This window comes from Myiozetetes cayanensis, unplaced genomic scaffold (genome assembly GCF_022539395.1).
Source record: "Myiozetetes cayanensis isolate MyiCay16 unplaced genomic scaffold, myiCay2020 scf13, whole genome shotgun sequence".
NCBI classification, from domain to species: domain Eukaryota; kingdom Metazoa; phylum Chordata; class Aves; order Passeriformes; family Tyrannidae; genus Myiozetetes; species Myiozetetes cayanensis.
In genome coordinates this window covers 10,142,239-10,161,752 of record NW_026086937.1, presented here as the reverse complement: position 1 = coordinate 10,161,752, position 19,514 = coordinate 10,142,239, and the positions used below count along the sequence as shown (strand labels likewise).

At 51.2% G+C, this 19,514-nt stretch overlaps 2 protein-coding genes across 3 annotated transcripts; one reads left to right on the top strand and one right to left on the bottom strand.

The window, feature by feature from the left end:
• Positions 1-9,075: 9,075 nt before the first annotated feature.
• Positions 9,076-14,312, bottom strand: FBXO45 (F-box protein 45). The gene is made up of 3 exons (XM_050308011.1): positions 13,942-14,312; positions 13,272-13,628; positions 9,076-11,600 (listed from the first exon to the last, which is right to left on the bottom strand). Exons 1-3 carry the CDS (start codon positions 14,209-14,211, stop codon positions 11,415-11,417), a joined length of 813 nt encoding a protein of 270 aa, XP_050163968.1. The 5' UTR covers positions 14,212-14,312; the 3' UTR covers positions 9,076-11,414.
• A 27-nt stretch (positions 14,313-14,339) lies between these two features.
• Positions 14,340-19,456, top strand: WDR53 (WD repeat domain 53). 2 transcript variants are annotated; one of them, XM_050308010.1, is made up of 3 exons: positions 14,340-14,395; positions 15,257-15,748; positions 18,207-19,456. In XM_050308010.1, exons 2-3 carry the CDS (start codon positions 15,272-15,274, stop codon positions 18,792-18,794), a joined length of 1,065 nt encoding a protein of 354 aa, XP_050163967.1. In that variant the 5' UTR covers positions 14,340-14,395; positions 15,257-15,271; the 3' UTR covers positions 18,795-19,456. The 2 variants fall into 2 exon arrangements, with proteins under 2 accessions (XP_050163967.1, XP_050163966.1); XM_050308009.1 differs by lacking the exon at positions 14,340-14,395 and having other exon boundaries at positions 14,546-15,748.
• Positions 19,457-19,514: the final 58 nt, after the last annotated feature.

The following is a 19,514-nucleotide window of genomic DNA, read 5'->3' as shown; positions in this document are numbered from 1 at the left end:
CTCTCGCTGAGCACCGATATAGCCTTTTGCGGAAGGAGCAACGGAAACTGCAGTCACATGGAGGCAGAGAGCGCGGCCGAGCTCCTCGCTTACTGATCTCAGCACTTACAGCCGGGGTCACGCACTCACACACAGCTCCCTGGCGAGGAGGAACCTCGGGGGGCCGGGCAGGGAACCAGGGGGTGCCAGGGGGAACCAGTTCCTGCCTGTCCTGCTGCTCCCAGGGACAAGCCTGACTCTGGGACCGCTCTGCACAGCTCAGGCAGTAGAACCCCTGCTCGGGTTTCGGGGCGCAGAGATCTTGACTGAAGGGAGGTCTGTGGAGCCACGGCACCAGTCCTGCAGGGTGGAGAAACGCCACCACCCTGCATGGCAGCTATTCCCATTGTGTCCCTCCAGCCCCCGCTTGTCTCCAGTGCCCAGCACAGGGACTTTGACAGGAGCCGAGGGATGTGCATCCCATGGGGGAGGAAGGTGCTGTTGTTTCCTGCTGCATCCCAAGCCAAGGTTGGACATGTCCCATGCATTGAGTCCCCACTTTGGGACACCCATGCCCAGCCCCTCACATTGTGTAGGTGAGATTTGGGATGCTCAGATTCCCCAGCCCCAGTCCTTTGGGTCTCCTGGGATTGCTCGGGATTTCGGCAAACCCAGCACCCAGGGCACAGGTCAGACCCATCTGGATACAGGGACTCCTGAGTGCTGATCCCTGTGGGAAAGTCAGCAGAAATGGCTTTTCCCACAGCTAACAAGAAGCAAAGATCCACATTTCCAAGGCAATATGAGCAGGGAGGTCCCCTTACTCCTCATTCCCATCTACTCCTGCTCTCCATCTCCCCACCCCACAACTCCCTTCTCCCATGGTCCTCATGCATCTCCAAGGCCCCAGATCCTCCACTGAGGAGGAAAACAGTTTGTCTGGATCTACCCAGCTGGGGAAGGGTTCAGAACTATGGAGAAGGGATCCAGCCCTGCAGCAGGACCCTGTCCAGTGGGATCAGCAGGTTCTGCCCTGCAATATCCATGCTCCACATTCCATGTGCTCCCTGGCACCAGTGGGATATTCTGCAGAGCTGGGAGATGAACTGTGGCACACCAAGACCTTCCCAAGGGACATCTCATCTGAGAGACCCCCACCTGCCAGACCACGTGGCCCCCAAACTCCTGCAGCCAACACAAATGACCAGGGAGATAATTTTTTGCCCTCCCCCTAAATTGAATTTCTTCTCTGGGAGGAGGCTGAGCTCTCTCATGTCACTCAACAATAAGCCCTGTGGTTTCGTTTCCTCCATTTTCAAGGAAGTTTGACGTACAAAAATCAAGAAGGAGAAGAGAGAAGCGAACAGGAGTGGCAGAAACTGCAGCAGGGCAAAATTCCCATGGCATTGCTCAAGGGCACACGAAGGGCTGAGACTGGCCAGTGGTTATAAACTGCTGATCCCAAACCCTGCCACAAGCCCAGCCCTCACCCAAGCCCCTCACCTGGTGCTTGGAGATGCGGGAGCTGCCAGAGAGTCACCTGGAGCTGTAAAACTTGAGCATCCTCAGCTGTGACCATACTCTGCTCACTGGATCTGGAGGCTCCTGGGAGACCTTCTGGTGAGATCCCTCCTTGTGGTGCCACCAAACACGGTGATGCCTTGAGGGTCAAGCCGGCTTCCTCCTGCTGCCCAGCAGGAACTGGGAATAAAAAACAGCCTGTTTCATGCCCTGCTCCACCCCCAGCCCATCCCCAGAGCCAGGGCAGTGTAACCCCCCCTCCCCAGCAGCGAGGGCACCGTGGGGTGGGACAGTGCCCGCAGCACCCACCCAGGTTTCACCCACCCCCCTGTCCCCAGAAGCAGCCCCAGGCCAGTGCTCTGTGCTGGGGCAGTTTGGCAGAAGTGCTGCACTTCACACTTTCCCCACATCCTGCAGCTGGGTGGTTCTGAAAACGTCCCAGAGCTGCTGCTCGGTCCCCTCCTTTTCCTCCCCAGCAGCATCGCCCCCCAACCCCCCAGCCCTCACACTGGATGGGCTGTGCTTTATGGGAGTTTAATTTACTTTTTAATATCAGCACAGTAAAGGGACAGGGACTGAGCTGCCAGGACCTGCTGCTCCAAGCAGCTCTTCAGGAAGCTCCAATCCAGCTCGATGGCCCAGGTGGATTAAATTGAAGGAAATTCAGCTGCTTGGAGCTGCGTCCACAAGAGCAGCTGCAATTCCTGCAGCTGTAGGAGAGAACTGGGAATCCCCACAGTGAACTTCCTCTGTTCCTCCCACCTCCTCTTCCTCCAAACCATCTTTTTCCCTTAACAACCCTCAAACTGTCAAGCAGAAACCAAGAGAAAAGTTGTGACAAGACGGCAGGCTCCCAGTTACTCCTGGAATGCTGCACCCAGCACAGGGCCCTTGGGAAAGGAGAAACTGCAACAGGAAACAGCAGCCCCATTGCTGCACCTGTGTTTTCCTGCAGGAAATGTGATTTATTCCAGAGTGGAAGGGTCACTCAGTAGCAGGATCACAGCCTCGGTGAGTGGGGGAAAAGTGAAACAGAAATGTTTCTCCATGGGCTTCCTCGACTCCCACTGGGGTGGAGAAGTGGAGAGAATTAAACAAGTGGTTCTGCAAGGGAGGATGGTGGAAAGCATCTTTATTTTATTTAACCACCTGCTCTGGACAAAACAAAGGAAGCTCCAGGTCTGCTGTATTCCAAGAACTGCCAGTAGCAGTAGTTGCCTCTAACTTAAGATGAACTGTGAACATGAAAAAGAAAACAGATAATTTGTTACATGGACAAAAGGGGAAAGCTAAAATGGCCAGCTCGATGCCTGAACACTTTAAACTACAGCTCTGGAATTTCATCTGGCTGAATTTCTCCACGGGAATTCCCCTAGTTTATCCCCAGGGATAAGGATGTGTCCCATCCCAGGACGGCACAGATGCATCCATGTACAGGAGCAGGGGCTCCCCCAGCCCAGCGCCGCAGCGGGATGGGAGCTCTGCAGGAAGCACAGCTCCCCTCGGTGCAGTTCCTGCAGGGGAAACCAAGGGCCAAAACTCAGCAATTTATAACCAGCTGCAAAATCTTCCCCCTTCAGCTGTAGCCAAGCCACCTCCCTGCTGCTTCACCTGGCCTTGCTCGGGTGTCCAAGGAAAGGCATGTGCCAGCACTGACAGCACTCACTAAAGCTCCAGGCTCTGGTTTTGCAGCGACTCCTGTGCCTGGGACTCCCCACAGCCCCAGCACCTTTCTCTAGGCTGACTTCCCCACCCCACTGCTGCTCCCTTTCCAGCAGCTGCCCACACTCCTGGCTCTCTCCTGCTCTGCAATTACACATTTGGCCACAGCCAAGCCCAGCTCTGCTCCCCTGTTTTATAGAAATCACAGGATGGTTTGGATTGAAGGGACCTTTAAAGCCCAACCAGTTCCACCCCCTGCCATGGGAAGGGACACCTTCCACTAGCCCAAGTTGCTCCAAGCCCTGTCCAACCTGGCCTTGAACACTTCAAGGGATGGGAAAGCCACAGCTTCTCTGGGCAACCTGTGCCAGGGCCTCCCCACCCTCACAGAGAAGAATTTCTTCCCTTTATTTCCAGTTGTCAGGAATCTCCTAGCTCTTGCCAGGTTTTGTGATGGGAAGAGTCTTCAAAGAAGTCTTCTTTGAACCCAGAATTAGTTATGGGTTGTTCTGAGCAGAGCACTGGGCTTGCTCACCCACCTTTGCAGCCACACACTGGCTGCTGACAGCTGAAGAACTGGGGCTGTGGGAGCTCAGGGAGGAGGGGGAAGGCAATAACCCCCCAGACTGACAAAATGCAATGAGCCCACAGGGATCCCAGGGATCCAGGTGAGTCCCAGCATAAACAGTTGCGAAAATGGGGCCTTTGGGATTGGACAAAATTTGATCAGGACCTAAACACCACAGCAGGACTTTTACAAAGGATCCTACCTTTGACCCTTCAGTCTCTAAAAGGTTCCTCCTCAGAACTCAGAAGAGCAGCAGGAGCAGGACTTAGTGGAAAGCAAACCCATGTTCCTGGGAGCACAGGGCTGTGTGGGAGGGGAAGAGGGGAACTGGTCAGCGGCTCGGCCACAGCCCCTTCCCAGACCCCCCCGTGCCGGGGGCAAGGCTGCACCCTGGTTCCCTTCCCACAGGCAGGTCCAGCCCAGGCAGCTCCATCTCCGTGGTCACTGCTCTTCCTCCTCAGCCTGTAAATGAGGAGGAAGCGGGACAGGGAGGGGAGAGCCACAGCAGGATCTCATTTCCCCCACTCGCCCACACGCGTGGCCCTCGCACCCCTGCCCTGCCCCGGCCGGGCCTGGGGCCTGCACGGGATCCAGCACCACAATGCTGAGGGAAACCTCCTCGGAGAGCGGGACAGCACCTGGATCACACAGAGCAGAGCACGCCGTGGGATGCACTGGGTGCTGAAGCAGTGCAACCTCATGTTGCTGCAGCAACTGGAAGCCAAGAGCATCCACTCCCCGTGTTCAAGGCAGTCTAGAGATGCTCGAGAACTGCATCTGCAGGAGAAGCAAGTGCCCAGAGCTGGACAAGGCCACTGACCTTATGCCCAGAGAAGCTGTCCTGCCCCATCCCTGGAAGTGTCCAAGGCCAGGCTGGGCAGGGCTTGGAGCAACCTGGGCTAGTGGAAAGTGTCCCTGCCGATGGCAGCACATGGGACTGGATGGGCTTTAAAGGTCCCTTCAAACCCAAACCTTTCTGTGATTTTTTTCCTGCATCTCCTCAAGGAACTGCAAACAGCCCCACAACCAGGTTGCTCCCATCTAGTTTGGTCTTAGATTGCAGCTATGCCCAAAAGTGTTGCCCAAGTTTTTCCCAGAGGATTGCCAAATGTCAATAAATTTACCTTATTTTTGCTCTCTACAATAAAGTAAACCATTGACAGCAGTAAAACCCCTTGACCCATCTACGTCAGCACAATCACCAAAGTTTCTAACCATAGAATCATGGAACAGTTTGGGTTGGAAGGGACCTTTAAAGCCCATCCAGTCCCACCCCTGCCATGGGCAGGGGCACCTTCCACTATCCCAGGTTGCTCCAAGCCCTGCCCAGCCTGGCCTTGGACACTTCCAGGGATGGAGCAGCCACAGCTTCTCTGGTCAACCTGTGCCAGGGCCTCACCACCCTCACAGAGAAGAGTTTCTTCCCAATAACCAATCCAAACCTCCTCTCTGGCAGTTTTTGGCCTAAAACTCTCAGGACTGGAGGCTTTAAGTCACCAGAAGGAGAAGGTTTGGACAAGTCACTGCTATGACATCATTCAGCAATGCAAATTGTGGCAAGAAAAACTACTCCCATCTGCAGCCCCACACAGTCCCTTCCTGTTGCTGTTCTACTTCTAAGAGAAGTGAGTAATTCTGTCAAGAATGCAAAGGGAAGTGAAACTCTCTCAGCTCCTTGCAGAGCTGAGTGTATCCCACCTGGCTTTCACCTCTGGCCAGGAGGGCCAACCAACATCCCTGCAATGCAGCCTGATCTCACAAGCAGCTCTTCTGGAAGCAAATTCACACTCCAACCTTTTCCCAGATTTTTAGCTGTGGAGCTCAGCATCCCTCCTTTCCAGCATGCTTGGGGGACAAGTGACAAAGACAAGCCCATCTCTGGGGTCTGGGGAGTGGAGCACCCTGTTGCACGTAGGACAAATCCTTGGTCTCGCACAGAACAGAAGAACTGACAGGACACAAGTTGCTGTGGGTTTTTAAAACCATCTCCAACACAAAGGTGGCATCATTGCTGTATCCAAAACCCCATCCCTGCAGCAACTCTCTCACCCCAAGAGAGACTCAAAGCAGTTTCACCTCTGTTTGGAGACCTGGACTCACACAGGAGTGCAGGAGGGGGAAGTTCAGTCGGACACATTGATCATTACACAGATCCTCCCCTCCTGCCCTCTGCTTTCCTGCCGGGAAGAGCAGCTCATGCTGCCAGTAAACATGAGCCACATCCCAGGTGGACACGTAAAACCACCTGGTTTCCATCCTGCACACTCTCCTGAGTCCAACTAATGTTCCAGCTCTGCTCCAGTTCTGCCCCTGTCAATTATTGCTCCAAGAATAGATAAAATCATAGGCTGAAACTGAGATAAAATCTCTTGGCTTCCAAAGCTGGAGGGATCCCACCCTCCAGCTCTGCTCATGCACCATATCCTATGAAAGGGCTCAGGTGCCCAACCTCAGATGTCACCTGAGCACATTAAAAAAAACCCCAAAACCCAACAAAAAAACTCCAGAAGGTGATTTCGAAGTGGCACAGGCTGAGCAGCCTGGTCTAGTGGGAGGTGTCCCTGCCCACGGCAGGGGGTAGAACTCCATGAGCTTTAACCCAATCTTCCCAACCCAAACCAGTGTGTGACTCTGTGAAAAGCTTTAACCACTGCAGTATTTGGAATATGATACAAAAAGCACTTTGGCCAATATCCACTTCCTCACTGGCAGGTTTGTCCAGCACTCAATAAAGTCACAGATTTGAGCTGGCAGAGTTTACTCTCTTAAATTGCTGTTGAAAAGTGATGGGATAAGACTGAGTTCTCCTAAGCACAGAATGCTCAGGATTAAAAAAGACAAAATAAGTCAAGAAGATACGAAACCACTCCAGGTAGCTCACACCATACCTGCCAGTGCAGGCATGGAGGGAAAAACCATTCAATTCCTGACCTGGTAAAACTGCAGAAGGACAAACAACACTTGTAACATACAACCTGTTTTATTTTTTAAATCCTTTTTCAGTGATTCTGATTTTTTTTCAGCTGCAATGACATTTTTTTTTAATAAGTTTTTGCTGTTATCACTATTTTCTGATCACAAGTGCCTGAGAGGAAGAAAAGCAAGTCTGGGAAAGAGTGCAACTTGAACAGCAACAGTGACATTTTCTTTTGAGCTCCTCAAATCCCTGTCAATCCTTTAAGGTGATTTCAGAACCTTGGCTCAGTCTGCTGTCACTAAAAGTCATTTTTGAAATGCAAATATTTGATGAGCCTAATTTCAGGACCCAGGGTTCAAACAAAGGAGTGAATTTAAAAAAAATCCATGTCCAACATCCATTTCCATTAAGGGGTTTTAGTTTGTTTTGGTTTTTGAGGAGGACAGGAAGCAAACGCTAAGGGAGAAGGTTCCATATTAAACATTTAGTTTGCACAACACTCAGGAAGCTTCACAAGGTTCCCACAGTGCTGTAGCTTTGCCCTCTCGTGGGGGGGTGGCAGAGTTCCTTCAGAAGTCACACACCATCATCCAGCAGGAGAGAAAAACCTGCTCAAGGGATGAATTAGCAGGTTCAGCAGCACTGCAGGAAAATATTTCTGTGTTCATTCACTTCTTCATTCATTTTTGTTTCAAATGCATCATACTGTGCTGCGAAGTGGGCCTCTGACACTTAGAGAATCAAACACAGCCACTGCTTCCAACCCCTTAAAAACGTGGTTTGTCAATTTAAAGAGAACCTTAGTGCAGGTTTCAGTTATGCTGCTTTCTGGCTGCAGATTTCATTGTATATCAATGAAAAAAAAAACAACAAACCAAACCAACATATATCTAAGAGCTATTTATAACATGTAAAGATTTAGGACTGAAACATCTGCATGGAAATACACAGCCCTCAGGAATGACTGAGGGCTGGTCACCTCTCAAATATTCAGAGAAAACCAGTTTTGCGTGATCAAACTATGATCAGGCTGAGCCTTATTTTAACTCATCGCTGCTGTCATCAGCCCAGGGAAAATGGAAGAGGGGAAAAAAAAAAATAGAGGCAGCCATCTGGAAACACACCCGTGTGTTCAGGGAGTTTAGAAATGTAGATCATAGATAAGCAGGGAGGAAAGTTGGATTTGTCGCTGTCGGATTCTGAGGCAGGCAGAAAAGAGCACATCTGAGGAGCAGAGGCTCAGCCCACACCACCAGGGCCATCTGCTCCTGCATGGGTTTGTCACCTGGAACACGGCCAGGGGGGACAGAAACGAGTGGCATTTGCTGGGGGAAGGCACTCAGGGCTCTCAGAAATGCACACTCACCACTGCTATTTCAAGTGGTGTGGGGAAACCCCACCCTTTTCCAGGAGATACCCCTACCAGGGTGAGTTTCCTGTTCCATCTTGATTTATCAGTTCACCCAGCAGTGCCTGAGAAGTCACACAAGTGGCTCCGGGCCAGTATGAGCTGCCTCCAAGGCCCAGAACAACCTCTACCCCCAAACTAGTGGTTGTACCGAGCTCCTCACCTCCTCAGAGAGCTGTGATGGGGGCAGATGACCAACAGCTCAGCTCCCAACACATTTCACAGCAAGCTAAAATCACAAGGAATTCTGGGTTTTATTCAAATGACAGACAAAATGCTTACTTATCCCAAAATCCTGGTGTCCTGCAGGATTCTGAAGCCAAGACCTGTGAATTTGACTGGTTTCTATTATGGGGGCTGTGAACAGTTGATGTTCCCCCTGACCAAAGCAGTTAATCCCTTGTCAGGATTGGGAAAATACCTCAAACAGCTGCTCAGCTGACCCTGCAGTACCTCAGGCTAAAAAAAACTGAGTCTACCTTCTTGGCAAGCTCTCTGCTCCTGAAGGAGCTCACAGGGATGTCGGCCAAAATTTACTGCTTAAAAGCAGATTCTTGATGCAGAAAGTTTGGGAAGTGCCTCAGAGCTCACAACACAGTCCCCTGCTTCTTCCTAAAATCACTTACTTCTTCCTGAAAGCACCATGAGATACTGAACTTCCATGGGGAAAGCTGAGGAAACAGTGGGAAGGTGACGTGGGAAGGAGGCCCCTGGGTACAGCAGTGTGGCTGCAGCAGTGACCACACCACCCCAATTCCAATCCAGAGGCCTCCAGCGGTCAGGAATGCCTTTTCCCCCAGTGTTGAGCTGTTTCAGAGGATGCAATTTCCCAAGCACAGCTCTCAGACCACTGGGTTTCCAGTCCCTCATTAACCACTCACCAGACTCCATTTTCCAGCAGTCACACAGCAAATCAGAGTCCCAGCGCCTCCATCCTCCTGGTGCACCAAACTGCAGCTCCCTTCTTCCCGTCTGTGGGATTCCACAGGTGTCACTCCAGCAATCCACACCAACACATCCTTCTGAATGGTAGCAGTTTATTTTAGTATTTTGTACAGCCAGCATTGGTCTCCAGGAATAAGTTATAATCTTACATAAGTGAGTCCACCCAAACCCACCCTTAAGGAATGTTCAACTTTCAGCATTTCTGATTTAGAGGGAAATTATTTAGAGGGAAATTATTTGGAGGGTAGAGACGCAGTCTGAAGAATGGAAATCAATCTGAATTGGTGATTAAAACTCCTCGGAAGTTCTCAGGGTTTCCTTGCCTCTAACTGGATCATGGACGAGAGCAGAGGTCACATCTTCCAGGACTGCACTGAGAATACATTCATCCCGGGGACTATTTATTTTCGCAAATTGGACAGGGTTTTGTTTCCTTTATCCCCAACTCCACACCCCACGGTTCTGCTCTGCAGATACAGACTCGACAGTCCAGTACAAGCGACGCTTTTGTAACAGATTTGTCCTGGAGGCACTGGGATGCCCATCCCACAGCCGTTATTCAGCCGTTCTCAGCACTACCTGAAACACCTCCATCGCTCAGGACCCGTCCTGGCTGAGGCAGCAGGAGGAACAGATCTTGACAGTGCCTTCCAGCAATGAACACACAAAAGAGATAAATACTTTTAAATCCTTTAAATGGTAACAACTCACACAGTTCCAGTGCAGAACCTGGTGATCTACCAGGCAAAAAGCACTCCAAGGGCAAAGCCTCACTCATCTCCTTGCACTGCTCTCCTTGAGGAACAGGGAGGGGATGAGCAACAGGCTAAGGGGAATTCCTCCCTCTAACATGCTCAGAGAGTTGCCAGTGTCTGACATTAAGCAATTGGCATCCTCTAGCACAAGAAAAGCAAAAAAAAAAAAAAAAAAGAGGTTGTATAAATATTTCCTTCTCCTTCTCCCTCACTGAAAAGCAGCCCTGAAACAGCTCAGGCAGCTCTGGGAAACGCCGACCAGCACAAAATCACAAGCCGGCCGTAGGACTCACAGCTTTACTGCCCTGTGAGAGAGCCCTTCTGCATCTTCCTACAGGCCTTCCAGCCTCAGAGCAAAGTGGTTTCACCAGGGAGTCCCTCCTCACCACACCTGCAAGCTTCTCAGCCTGCACATACCAGCACATGGACACACCTGAGGGTCTGTACCTGGCTCTGAGAAAACTGGTGCAAAGTGAAGAGCCCTAACATTGAACATGATCTAGAAGCCCCACCAAAGGGCTGGTCAGAGTTTTACTCCTCATGGGCAGGTGAATATTCGGGTACTGGGGGATTTTATTTAATTAAAGAAAGGTTCAGCCAAGCCTTAAGGCCTTACAAAGCCATTTCAGCTAAAACCAAGGTCTGGATGCAGAAATTAAATGCGCCTTCCTTGTTACCTTGAAACACTTTGCAACAGTGATTAGAAAGTGTAAGAATGCTTTTAAAAGTTGGTGGTTTTGATGTGGGGAAGGAAGACGAGCTCAGTGCTGTGCCGAGCCTTCCCTTCCCAAGTGCCAGTTTTGGTGAAAGGAAATGTGCTGTGTTTCTTACAGAGGACAAGCCTGTCACAGAAGCCATGGAAACTTTCACAGGAAACAACCCAAAGTAGCACCATACTCCACAAGAGCATCCCAAAAGACATTAGGATACAACAGAAGAGCACTGACATGAACGCTGGACACCTGTCCCAAGTGTGAGTTCCAATGCCACTGAGCGGGGTGATTTTTTTTTCCCTTTAAGAAATTATGTTCCAGTTAGAATAAAGGCAACCCCTTTCTTTTAACTGTTCTTTTCAATGTGTTCTGTATATACAACCCTTAAAATACACTTAAAAATAGCTGCCCACGTGTTGTGTCATTACACTGGAGAAGGGCAGTTACACAGACCCTGCCTCTCAGTACATTAAAAATTGGGAACACCCCCAGCAGCCCCGCTCTGCTCCAGCCCCCATGCTGGCCTCGAGGAGGGAAGGAAGGAAGGAACAAGCAGTTTGGAAATGGGAGTCGCTCACAAAACACACCACTTACAAATCCCGAGGGAATTTCCTCAAGCAGTTCTGTCTCAAGTCCTTTCTGAAATGTTTGAGGTCACACTGCCATCTTAGCAATGAAATCTGTTGCAACATGCATGTGTCAGCTTCCCACTCAAACAACTGCAGCCCTGAGGATTTTTCTGGCCTGGTAGAAAGAGGAAATGTAACACAATTCCTGATGTATGGCTGGTCCTCTGTTTCCAAACCCAGTGTGGTTCCCTTGATGGTTCTTGGACACACACCCACGCATTTTTGTTGGGTTTTTTTTCCTCTAATACACGTTTCCCTCTAACCAACATGCAGATTTCTCCTCCCAGCATCTTGACGTCCCAACGAAACAATCCACATCATCCATCCAGAGGTTTTCCCAGGTAGACCAAAGTCACTTCTGTGTTACCATACACAGCAGACACTGCTGGATACAGGCAAACTTTTGGCAGTCCTCTGAAGGCAACTCCCAGGAACTCATAGCCCCTCTCAAACGCTAACGTTTTGTCTTCCATGTCCAGGATAACTCGGATCCTTTCGCCTATCTGGAAACAGGGACAAGAGAGGTGGAACGAAAATAACACACAGAAAGAGTCAGCATGTTCAGATGGAGACAAAAATAATGCAAAGTGCAACACAGCAGAGAATTTTAAAGCAATTTCCTGCTTCAATGATGGCATTTCCCAATTTCACTCAAATCCACCATGATCCCGAGTGCCTCTGAAGCAGGGCAGCCTGTACCCACTGCCTGTTTATGGTAATGAACGTGACCCTTCTCATACGAACCTGTGAGAGCACCGAGAGCGAGCACAGAGTGCCACGTGCTCTGGAAACCTTGTCACGGCCTCCAAGATCCCTGAACTCTTGTGTTCAGCTGCTGCTATTGCTGAGCAGGTTCTCCTTTGTGAGGAGCAATTTTAAAGACAATGAATTTTTTAAGAAAGGCAAGTGCCACCTACAAAAAATCCCAGAATAGACCGATATGCAGGTGCTGTGGCTGACAGAGGTGTTCCCTCACCAAGGCTGAGGGAAATTCCACTACAAAAGGTAAAATAACCAGGAAAAACCGAGAGTATATATATACACACACAAGTGAAACCAACACTGACCACAGCAGGAGACTCGGATCCAGGCAGGCACGGAGCTCCCTGATTTATTTCAGACATCAATACAAGTCCCAGAGGGCAGCCACAAGCACAGCAGGCGCCACACAAACTCCTGACTCTTCTCCAACCAGCCTCAGTGCTGGGGATTTCTTCCAGCTAACAGATTTTACTTCCAACCAACACTACCACACATGTGTCTTCCCTTCAAGTATATTTTCTATGAGCAGATCACTGCACATGTCTTAATAAACACAAAATATGCCAAACGATCGCTGATTTGAACTTTCATGTGAAATTTAGGAATATCAGATGCAAGCTGCTACACAGATCTTCACCCACAAGTGAAACATAAGCCACTGCAAAGCCACAGCACTGGGGGCTGGACTAGATGATTTTTAGAGTCCCAACCCAAACCATTGCAAGATTTTGTGATTATGAGATTGAAATGACAGTGCATCCAGTTTAAGCTGTAACACGAGCAAACCCAGCAGTCAAAATGCAGTCGGGTGAGCAGGCAGAAGGACAAACACCTCCCTAAGGACAAAAAGGTGGAATGGCATTTGCTCTCTAATACCCTATAGTTATCTGAACATCAGGTCCCAGCCAAGGGATGTCACCCACGGGAAGGCAGCCAGCCAGCAAACGCAGCACTCAGCACTGCTGCAGGAAGACTCTTACCTAAGCACTAACCTCAGCTCACCCTGCCAGACAACAACAAAGGGGGAAAACACCTCAGACACTCACCTTGCTGTGGGGTAAGTCGCTGCTTCACGAGGCTACAACAGTCTTTTCAGCTTTTACTCCAAAAAGCAACACGGTGTCTAAGCAGACACGCATGGCATGCACTTCACGCTCAGTGTTTGAGATTAAAGTGTGGAAACAACCCAGGGTCAGGTGCACTGAACACCAGACAGGTGTAGCATGCGGAAGCAGTAAACGAAGGGGAAAAGGGCTCAAAAGGCAGAATTATCTGCCCTCTGCAGGGAAGGCACAGACACCCTTTAAGTGTGCATTTAGGAGCAATTCAGCAGCCAGCCAGGACACCCGAGCAACAGCCAGGACAGGGGACGGACTGCCAGCACCCACCAGGCCCGCACCAAGCCCCCTCACCTGGTACTTGGGCGCGTTATTGCACTGGGGGAAGCTGCCGTTCACCTCCCCGTTATGCAGCAAGTTATTGTCCACCAGGTTCCAACCCCAGCTCTGGTCGTCGCTGCCCAGCAGGGCCACGTAGCCCTGGCACTGCATGGCCGCGCGCTTGGTGGCGATGCCGATGACGGCCACGGTGCCCAGCGGGCCCTCCCACCACACCTCCCAGGCGTGCCGGCCCTCGCTGAAGCCGATCTTGGTGCGCGCCCCGTCCGTGCTCTGCGCGATGGGGTTGCGGTGCAGCGTGAAGCCGTTTTTCTTGATGTAGACGTTCCTCGAGCAGTCGTTGGTGCTGAAGGCGTGGTGGAAGGCACGGACCTGGCGGAGAAGAAAAGGAGAGTGGTGGGAGACATGGACGGGGCTTGGAGAGCCTGGTCTAGTGGAAGGTGTCCCTGCCCGTGGCAGGGGCTGGGAACGAGATGAGCTTTCAACCCAAACGAGATGGGCTTTCAAGCCTTCCAAGCCAAACCCCTCTGTGGCTCCACGAGATAAAACCCTGCGGTGTTTTCCAGCCCCCCTTGGTCTCCAATGGCGGGTGGGCCGAGGGGCCGTGGGGGTGTCCCCAGGCGCCCGGGGGCTCGCTGGGCGGCTCCGGGGGGCCGTCCCCGCGGGTCGGGGGTCCCGGCCTCACCTTGCCCTTGTAGGTGGGCACGTTGCAGAGGATGTCGGTGCGCAGGGCCTCCTCGGCCAGGCAGCGGGCGGCCAGGCTGCGCCACACCTCGCTGTTCTCGTCGCCGTGCAGGACGCGGTGCCACAGCTTGCAGACCAGCGCGCAGCTCCGCAGCTCCCGCAGCTCCAGGTACGAGAACACGAGCTCCAGCACCCGCCCCGGCAGCCGCCAGCCCGGCCCTCCCCACGCCGCCGCCCCGGGGCCGGGGCCTGGCCCGGGCCCCGCCGCCATCGCCCCCCCCTCCCCGCGCTCCCTCGCCCGCCCGGTGTCGGCGGGGCCGGGGCCGCCGAGGCCTCACGGCGCCGCCATCTCGGCCGCGGGCACCGCCCCGCGCGTGCGCGGCGGGCGCGGGGCGGCCGCGAGGGGCGGGGGCGGCGCGGAGTGAGCGGAGCTGAGGGAGCCGAGCGGGGCTCAGGTGAGACCCGCACCCCACGGGACCGCGCCTGCCGGGGCGGGGGGCTCGGGGCGCTCGGGACCGCCTACCGCGGGCCCCGGGCGTTGAGAGGGAACGGCTCGCGGGCGGGAGGGCGGCCGCGGATCTGCCCCCCCACGCGGCCCGCGGCCGAGGAAGGTGTCGGCCCTCTCTGTAGGTGTTACTTAATCGCTGAGACTGAAGTTTCTCCCGGTGGATTGAATCGGTGCTGGCTGCTCTTTAGATCTGGCCCGGCAAAAATCACGTGGAAAACATAACATTGTAAAAAGAAACCCAAACGAAAATAAGCCGTTTATTGCCCAGTAATACGATAAACCCACGGCGGCAGCGAAGCGGCTTCTGGGCTGTCACACGAGCCCTACGTTGCCTGTGACCTGCCCTGCCATTAACTCTCCTTTCCTCACAGCGTCCTAGCCCCTCCAACGCTTATTATGCTTTTGTGCCACTCTTTTCTTTTTTTTTTTCCCACCTCACTTAGTTTTCTGCTGATGTCCCGTAAGCAGTGCTGTGGCACAGGCTGTGGGCAGTCACGTCAGGGAAGGGCGAGCTTGGCGAGTTCCACGGGCGTGCTCTGAGACCCAGTTAAACGTGTTGTAACTAACCTGCCTTAAACTGGTAATGCTGCTTTTAAAAGGATCGTGGAATCATTGTATCATTTTGATTGGAAAAGACCTGCCAGCAGCTGGTGTTGCTGCTTTTTGAGCCAAAGCTCCACGTGGGTACTGAACTGTGCCTGCTTTACCTGGACAAGTATTTTGAAGGATGATCCTGTTTCTTGACAAATTTCTGCTGTAATGTGACCAATAACCAGCTCAATTCAGGGCTTTTTTTGGTATGTTTCAGAGGTGTCCCCAAAGCATGGCGGTCAAATGGACTGGTGGGCATTCCTCCTCTGTCCTGTGCCTGACTGTGAGCGCGGAGGGGCTGGTGGTGTCCAGCGCGGAGCGTGGGGAGCTGGCGCTGTGGGATGGGGGAGGCTCTCTGGTGGGACAGCTCCGGCTCCCGGGGGACGACGATGTGACGTCCGTGGTGTTCTCTGCCCGCCGCCCCAGCACCCTGTACACCTCCCACGGAGAAACCATCAGTGTGCTGGATGTCCGGGCCCTCCAGGAGCCCCTGGAGCGCTTCCACGTGAATGAGGAGGAGATCAACTGCCTCTCCGTGAACGACACCGACAGCCTCCTGGCCGCGGCAGATGACTCGGGGGCCATAAAGGTTGTGGACTTGGAAAGCAAGAAAGTCACACGGTCCCTGAGACACTCCAACATCTGCTCCTCTGTTGCCTTCCGACCTCAGCGGCCTCAAAGCCTGGTTTCCTGTGGACTGGACATGCAGGTGATTTGCATACATGTAGATGGTTATTAGTGAAGTGAAACAGTAATCACCCACCTGTGTAGTGAGGTGCCCACAGACTTTCACCAAGAGTGAAGGTGTCCAGCCTGTGGTCACTGGGAAGTTCCATCACTATTCTAAAGTAGTTTTGGCTCAAAAATCAAGTGTCAGGGCTGTTTGTGCCATTTTCTACTCAGCAGTTCCTCTCCCTGTTTTTATCTTCCTCAATATTTACAATCCAAAAGTGAGCAGGGTGGGAGGAAATCAGAATACAGTGCAAAGCTCCTTTACTCCAATGTCTTTCCAAGTGGAACTGTAAGGAAAAGTCATTTTTACAACTCATCCTTTGTTCTAATTGACCTCTTGGAAGCATGAAATGTTCTTTGCCTTTTACACTTCTCTGTCCTCGTCAAGAGGAAACTTTGTCCTTTGCATTCTGAGAAGAACCACTCTAGGAGTTAAGTTCAGAGCCTGCCACCCAGAACAGATGTTTTTCAGTAATTTCTTTGCAGTGGTTGAGATCTGACCACATTCCTGGTTTAGCCCTAGATGGAAACTCTCACTTCTCAAAGGCTTCTGTGGTTCCAGCGGTGTCAGGGTGAAGTTTGTTTGACAGCGTTGAAGAGTTTCACTCTGTTCTTGAAACTGAAGCACATCTCACACCCTTTAGAGCCAACACATGCTGGTAGTTAGGATAAATGGTAATTTTCCATATTAAAGCCCTGATGATAGATCGAGCCTGAGAGGAGTAAATGCTCAGTACCTTAGCTGGCTTAACTCAGGACTCTAAAATGCAGATTCACAAGCCTGGAAGCTTTTTATCAGAATTGTAAGCAGTTGTATACCACCAGGTGCAAGTGAGCTGGTTTTTTTTTTTTTTTGGTGACTTTTTAGTCTTAGTTTCATTTATTGTAGTTCAGCAAGCTGGGTTTTAGGTGAAAGTCAATATCCCAAAAGAGTTGGAATTCATTAGTGTGTTTTTATATAGTGAAAAGAGCACTTTCCTGCATCAAGACCCCCTTTAGGATGCATCATTTCCCAAAGGGGAGCTGAGCTGCAGAGCCATGGAATGCTGTGCTGCAGCATGTCTTTGGACAAGTTACGAGCTCTACGAGCATCAAAACATGTTCTGGGCTCACGTGTCAAACCCTCGGGGAAGCCGTGGCTGGTGAGAACTGAAATTTAGGTTGCTGGAGTTCTTTCAGGAATTCCAAGGGAAGCAGGGAAAATGCCACAAGGACAGAAAATACTTAGTCTGTAGAAAACCTGTCAGCAGTTGATGGATTTATCAGGCTGCTGCAGTGCTGTCTGTGATGGAAACAGAATTTTCTGTAAGCATCACTCAGCCTCTCTGATTTACAAATCACAGTTGTTGTGGAAAGTTTTCCCTTTCATCCATAGCGAAGTAGTTTTAATGTAGCAGCAAGAGCAGTCACTGAAACAGGAAGGTGACAGGAAATGACGTATTTCAGATGTTTTAGCGTGACTTGGATTCCAGAAACGCAGACCCAGGGTGACAGCTCCTTTGTGCCCCAAATTTAAAGACTCCTGGTGATTACTCCTGGTGATTACTGCTGGTGATTGACTACCGAAGGAATATTTTTATCAACAACAGATTAAAGCTTAGCATTATGCAGCAAACAGCACACCAGTGCTGCATTAGGCTGACTTGTGCTTCTGGCTCTGTTGGCCTTGAAAATGCTTATTGTCAGTTCATATCCTATGAAAGTCTCGAGAGAATTATTTTTAATTGGCTCAGTATAAATCTGTAGTGCTTGAACTGCTGTATGAGAGACCCGAGATTCGTATGAAGGCACAGTTACCACTTCATGGGGGGCTTTGGGGTGGGGCGGCATTTGAAAAGCAAGACTGAAAGCACAACCTCCCCCCATCTCTTTAGGAAAAGCACACCCTACTCGATTGCACAAACCACATCTACTCACTGGATATAAAAAGAAATACAAATACGCCTGTTTAAAAATGAGAGCCTAAACTACTGTTTGCCTTTTGCTGTCCCATTTTTCAGGCACATTCATGGAGATGATTATTTTAGGGCAAGTGCATAGCAGAGACAGAAATCCAGAATGATAATGATCTCTATTCACTGCGAGCGTTTCTGTGTCCCTCCTTCTCAATAATTGATGTGCAGTATGTCAGGATTACTATTACTGAGATGAATGCAAAGGCTTTTAGAGCAGCGTTTGCATCCCCTTCGTGGTCTAAAGGTCTGAGTCATTGACTGCGGAGTACGGCTGTGGGGGTTTGGAAACCTGGCTGGAAAGATGTGCCATATTTATCAGGGCAACTTCAACCACTCCTCACCACACACACCCCACACCTCTTGCACTCATGCACAGCCTTTGCTCTGCTGGAAGAAGAAGTGTGGTTGTTTATTTTTACTGTTAAAGATCTGATTTTATGTAAAATGGACAAGTCATTGATTCATCCTGGTTTTTTCCAGGTCATGCTGTGGAACCTGCAGAAAGCTCGCCCCTTGTGGACCACAAACCTGCAGGAGTGTGGCACGGAGGAGGACAGCCCACAGTCAGCCGGGCAGTTCTTCAACCCGCCGCTTGCACATTCCCTGTCCGTCGCCTCCTGCGGAAACGTCTTTGGCTGTGGAGCTCAGGACGGTAAAGTCAGAATATTCCGAGTCACTGGTGTCAAGTTTGAACGTGAGCTGGAGTTCCAGGGTCACAGCTTGGGAGTCTCCCAGGTCCTCTTTATGCCACAGGCATACTGGTTGTTGTCTGGAGGTAACGATGGGAAAGTCCTGCTCTGGGATATTGGCAGCGAGCTTGGGAAGCAGCAGAAAAGTCCAGCAAAATCTCTGCAGAGGAGGAAGGCCCAAGCACCTGCTTCCAGCAAGAAAAATGGGAAGCTCAACAAAGTGTCCTCAAGTGAACAGGCTGGAGTTGTGCCAAAGCTCACCATCGAGCATGGAGAGAAGGTGAACTGGCTCTCGTGTGCAGAGATCAAAGGCTGCAGGAGGGTGTTGGTCGCTGACCAGAGCAGCTCTGTGTCGGTGTATCCCTTGCCAGAACTGTAAACACCCAGATGTTTACAGAAAACTGGGGGGCAGAACCACTTCTCAGAGCCAGTTGCACCCACTGACAGTGACCTGGCCAGTGAACCCCCGTGTTCCTTGGGAGGGATTTGCTGTGCCCTGGTGGTGTCCCTGGTGTCGAGCTGGTTCTCAGTGGCTCTTGTGTTCACAGCTGCCATCTCCTGCAGGGTTGGCTGTTTGCTGCTTGAATTAAGTGAAACGGGTCTCTACATTTAGGGGTAACATTGGTTCATGACTAAGCTGATGTAATTAAGGCTGGAGGAGGAAATCAGCACTGAGGGGACACCCCAGTGCTGAGTGAGGGTGCTGAGCAGGGACAGGGCTGTCACTGGCTGCACTCTGTGGGCTTTGCACTGTTGCAGTGCTCTGTGTGACTCTCCCCGTGAAGCTGTGGCCCAGTTGGCTTAAACCAGCTGTAGTGGAATCTATTTTCCATCACTCTGTCAGCAGCTGCATGTAAGACTAGAGAAGCATCAATTAACGATTAATCAAATGAGTTTCCCTGTCGTTGACGATTGGTTTTGCTCACACTGCAGTACAGGAGGGAGCAGGGGAACTGTTAACACCTGTTTGATGGCTCAGCTGTCAGCTGTTTATCCCAGGGAAAAAGAACTATAACACTTAAATAAATGCTTTCTCTCTCACTGCTCCCTTGTGCTTAGACTCACTCTAATATTGCCAAACTCACATAAAATTGTGTCA

What these genes read in the sequence shown, in the direction of transcription:
- FBXO45 (XM_050308011.1), bottom strand. Translation starts at nt 14,211, where the DNA reads ATGGCGGCGGGGCCCGGGCCAGGCCCCGGCCCCGGGGCGGCGGCGTGG. An exon ending in TGCCCACCTACAAGGGCAAG is followed by an intron (nt 13,629 to 13,941) that starts GTGAGGCCGGGA and finishes CTTCTCCGCCAG; the next exon opens with GTCCGTGCCTTCCACCACGC. An exon ending in ATAACGCGCCCAAGTACCAG is followed by an intron (nt 11,601 to 13,271) that starts GTGAGGGGGCTT and finishes CCCTGTTTCCAG; the next exon opens with ATAGGCGAAAGGATCCGAGT.
- WDR53 (XM_050308009.1), top strand. Translation starts at nt 15,248, where the DNA reads ATGTTTCAGAGGTGTCCCCAAAGCATGGCGGTCAAATGGACTGGTGGG. An exon ending in CCTGTGGACTGGACATGCAG is followed by an intron (nt 15,749 to 18,206) that starts GTGATTTGCATA and finishes GGTTTTTTCCAG; the next exon opens with GTCATGCTGTGGAACCTGCA.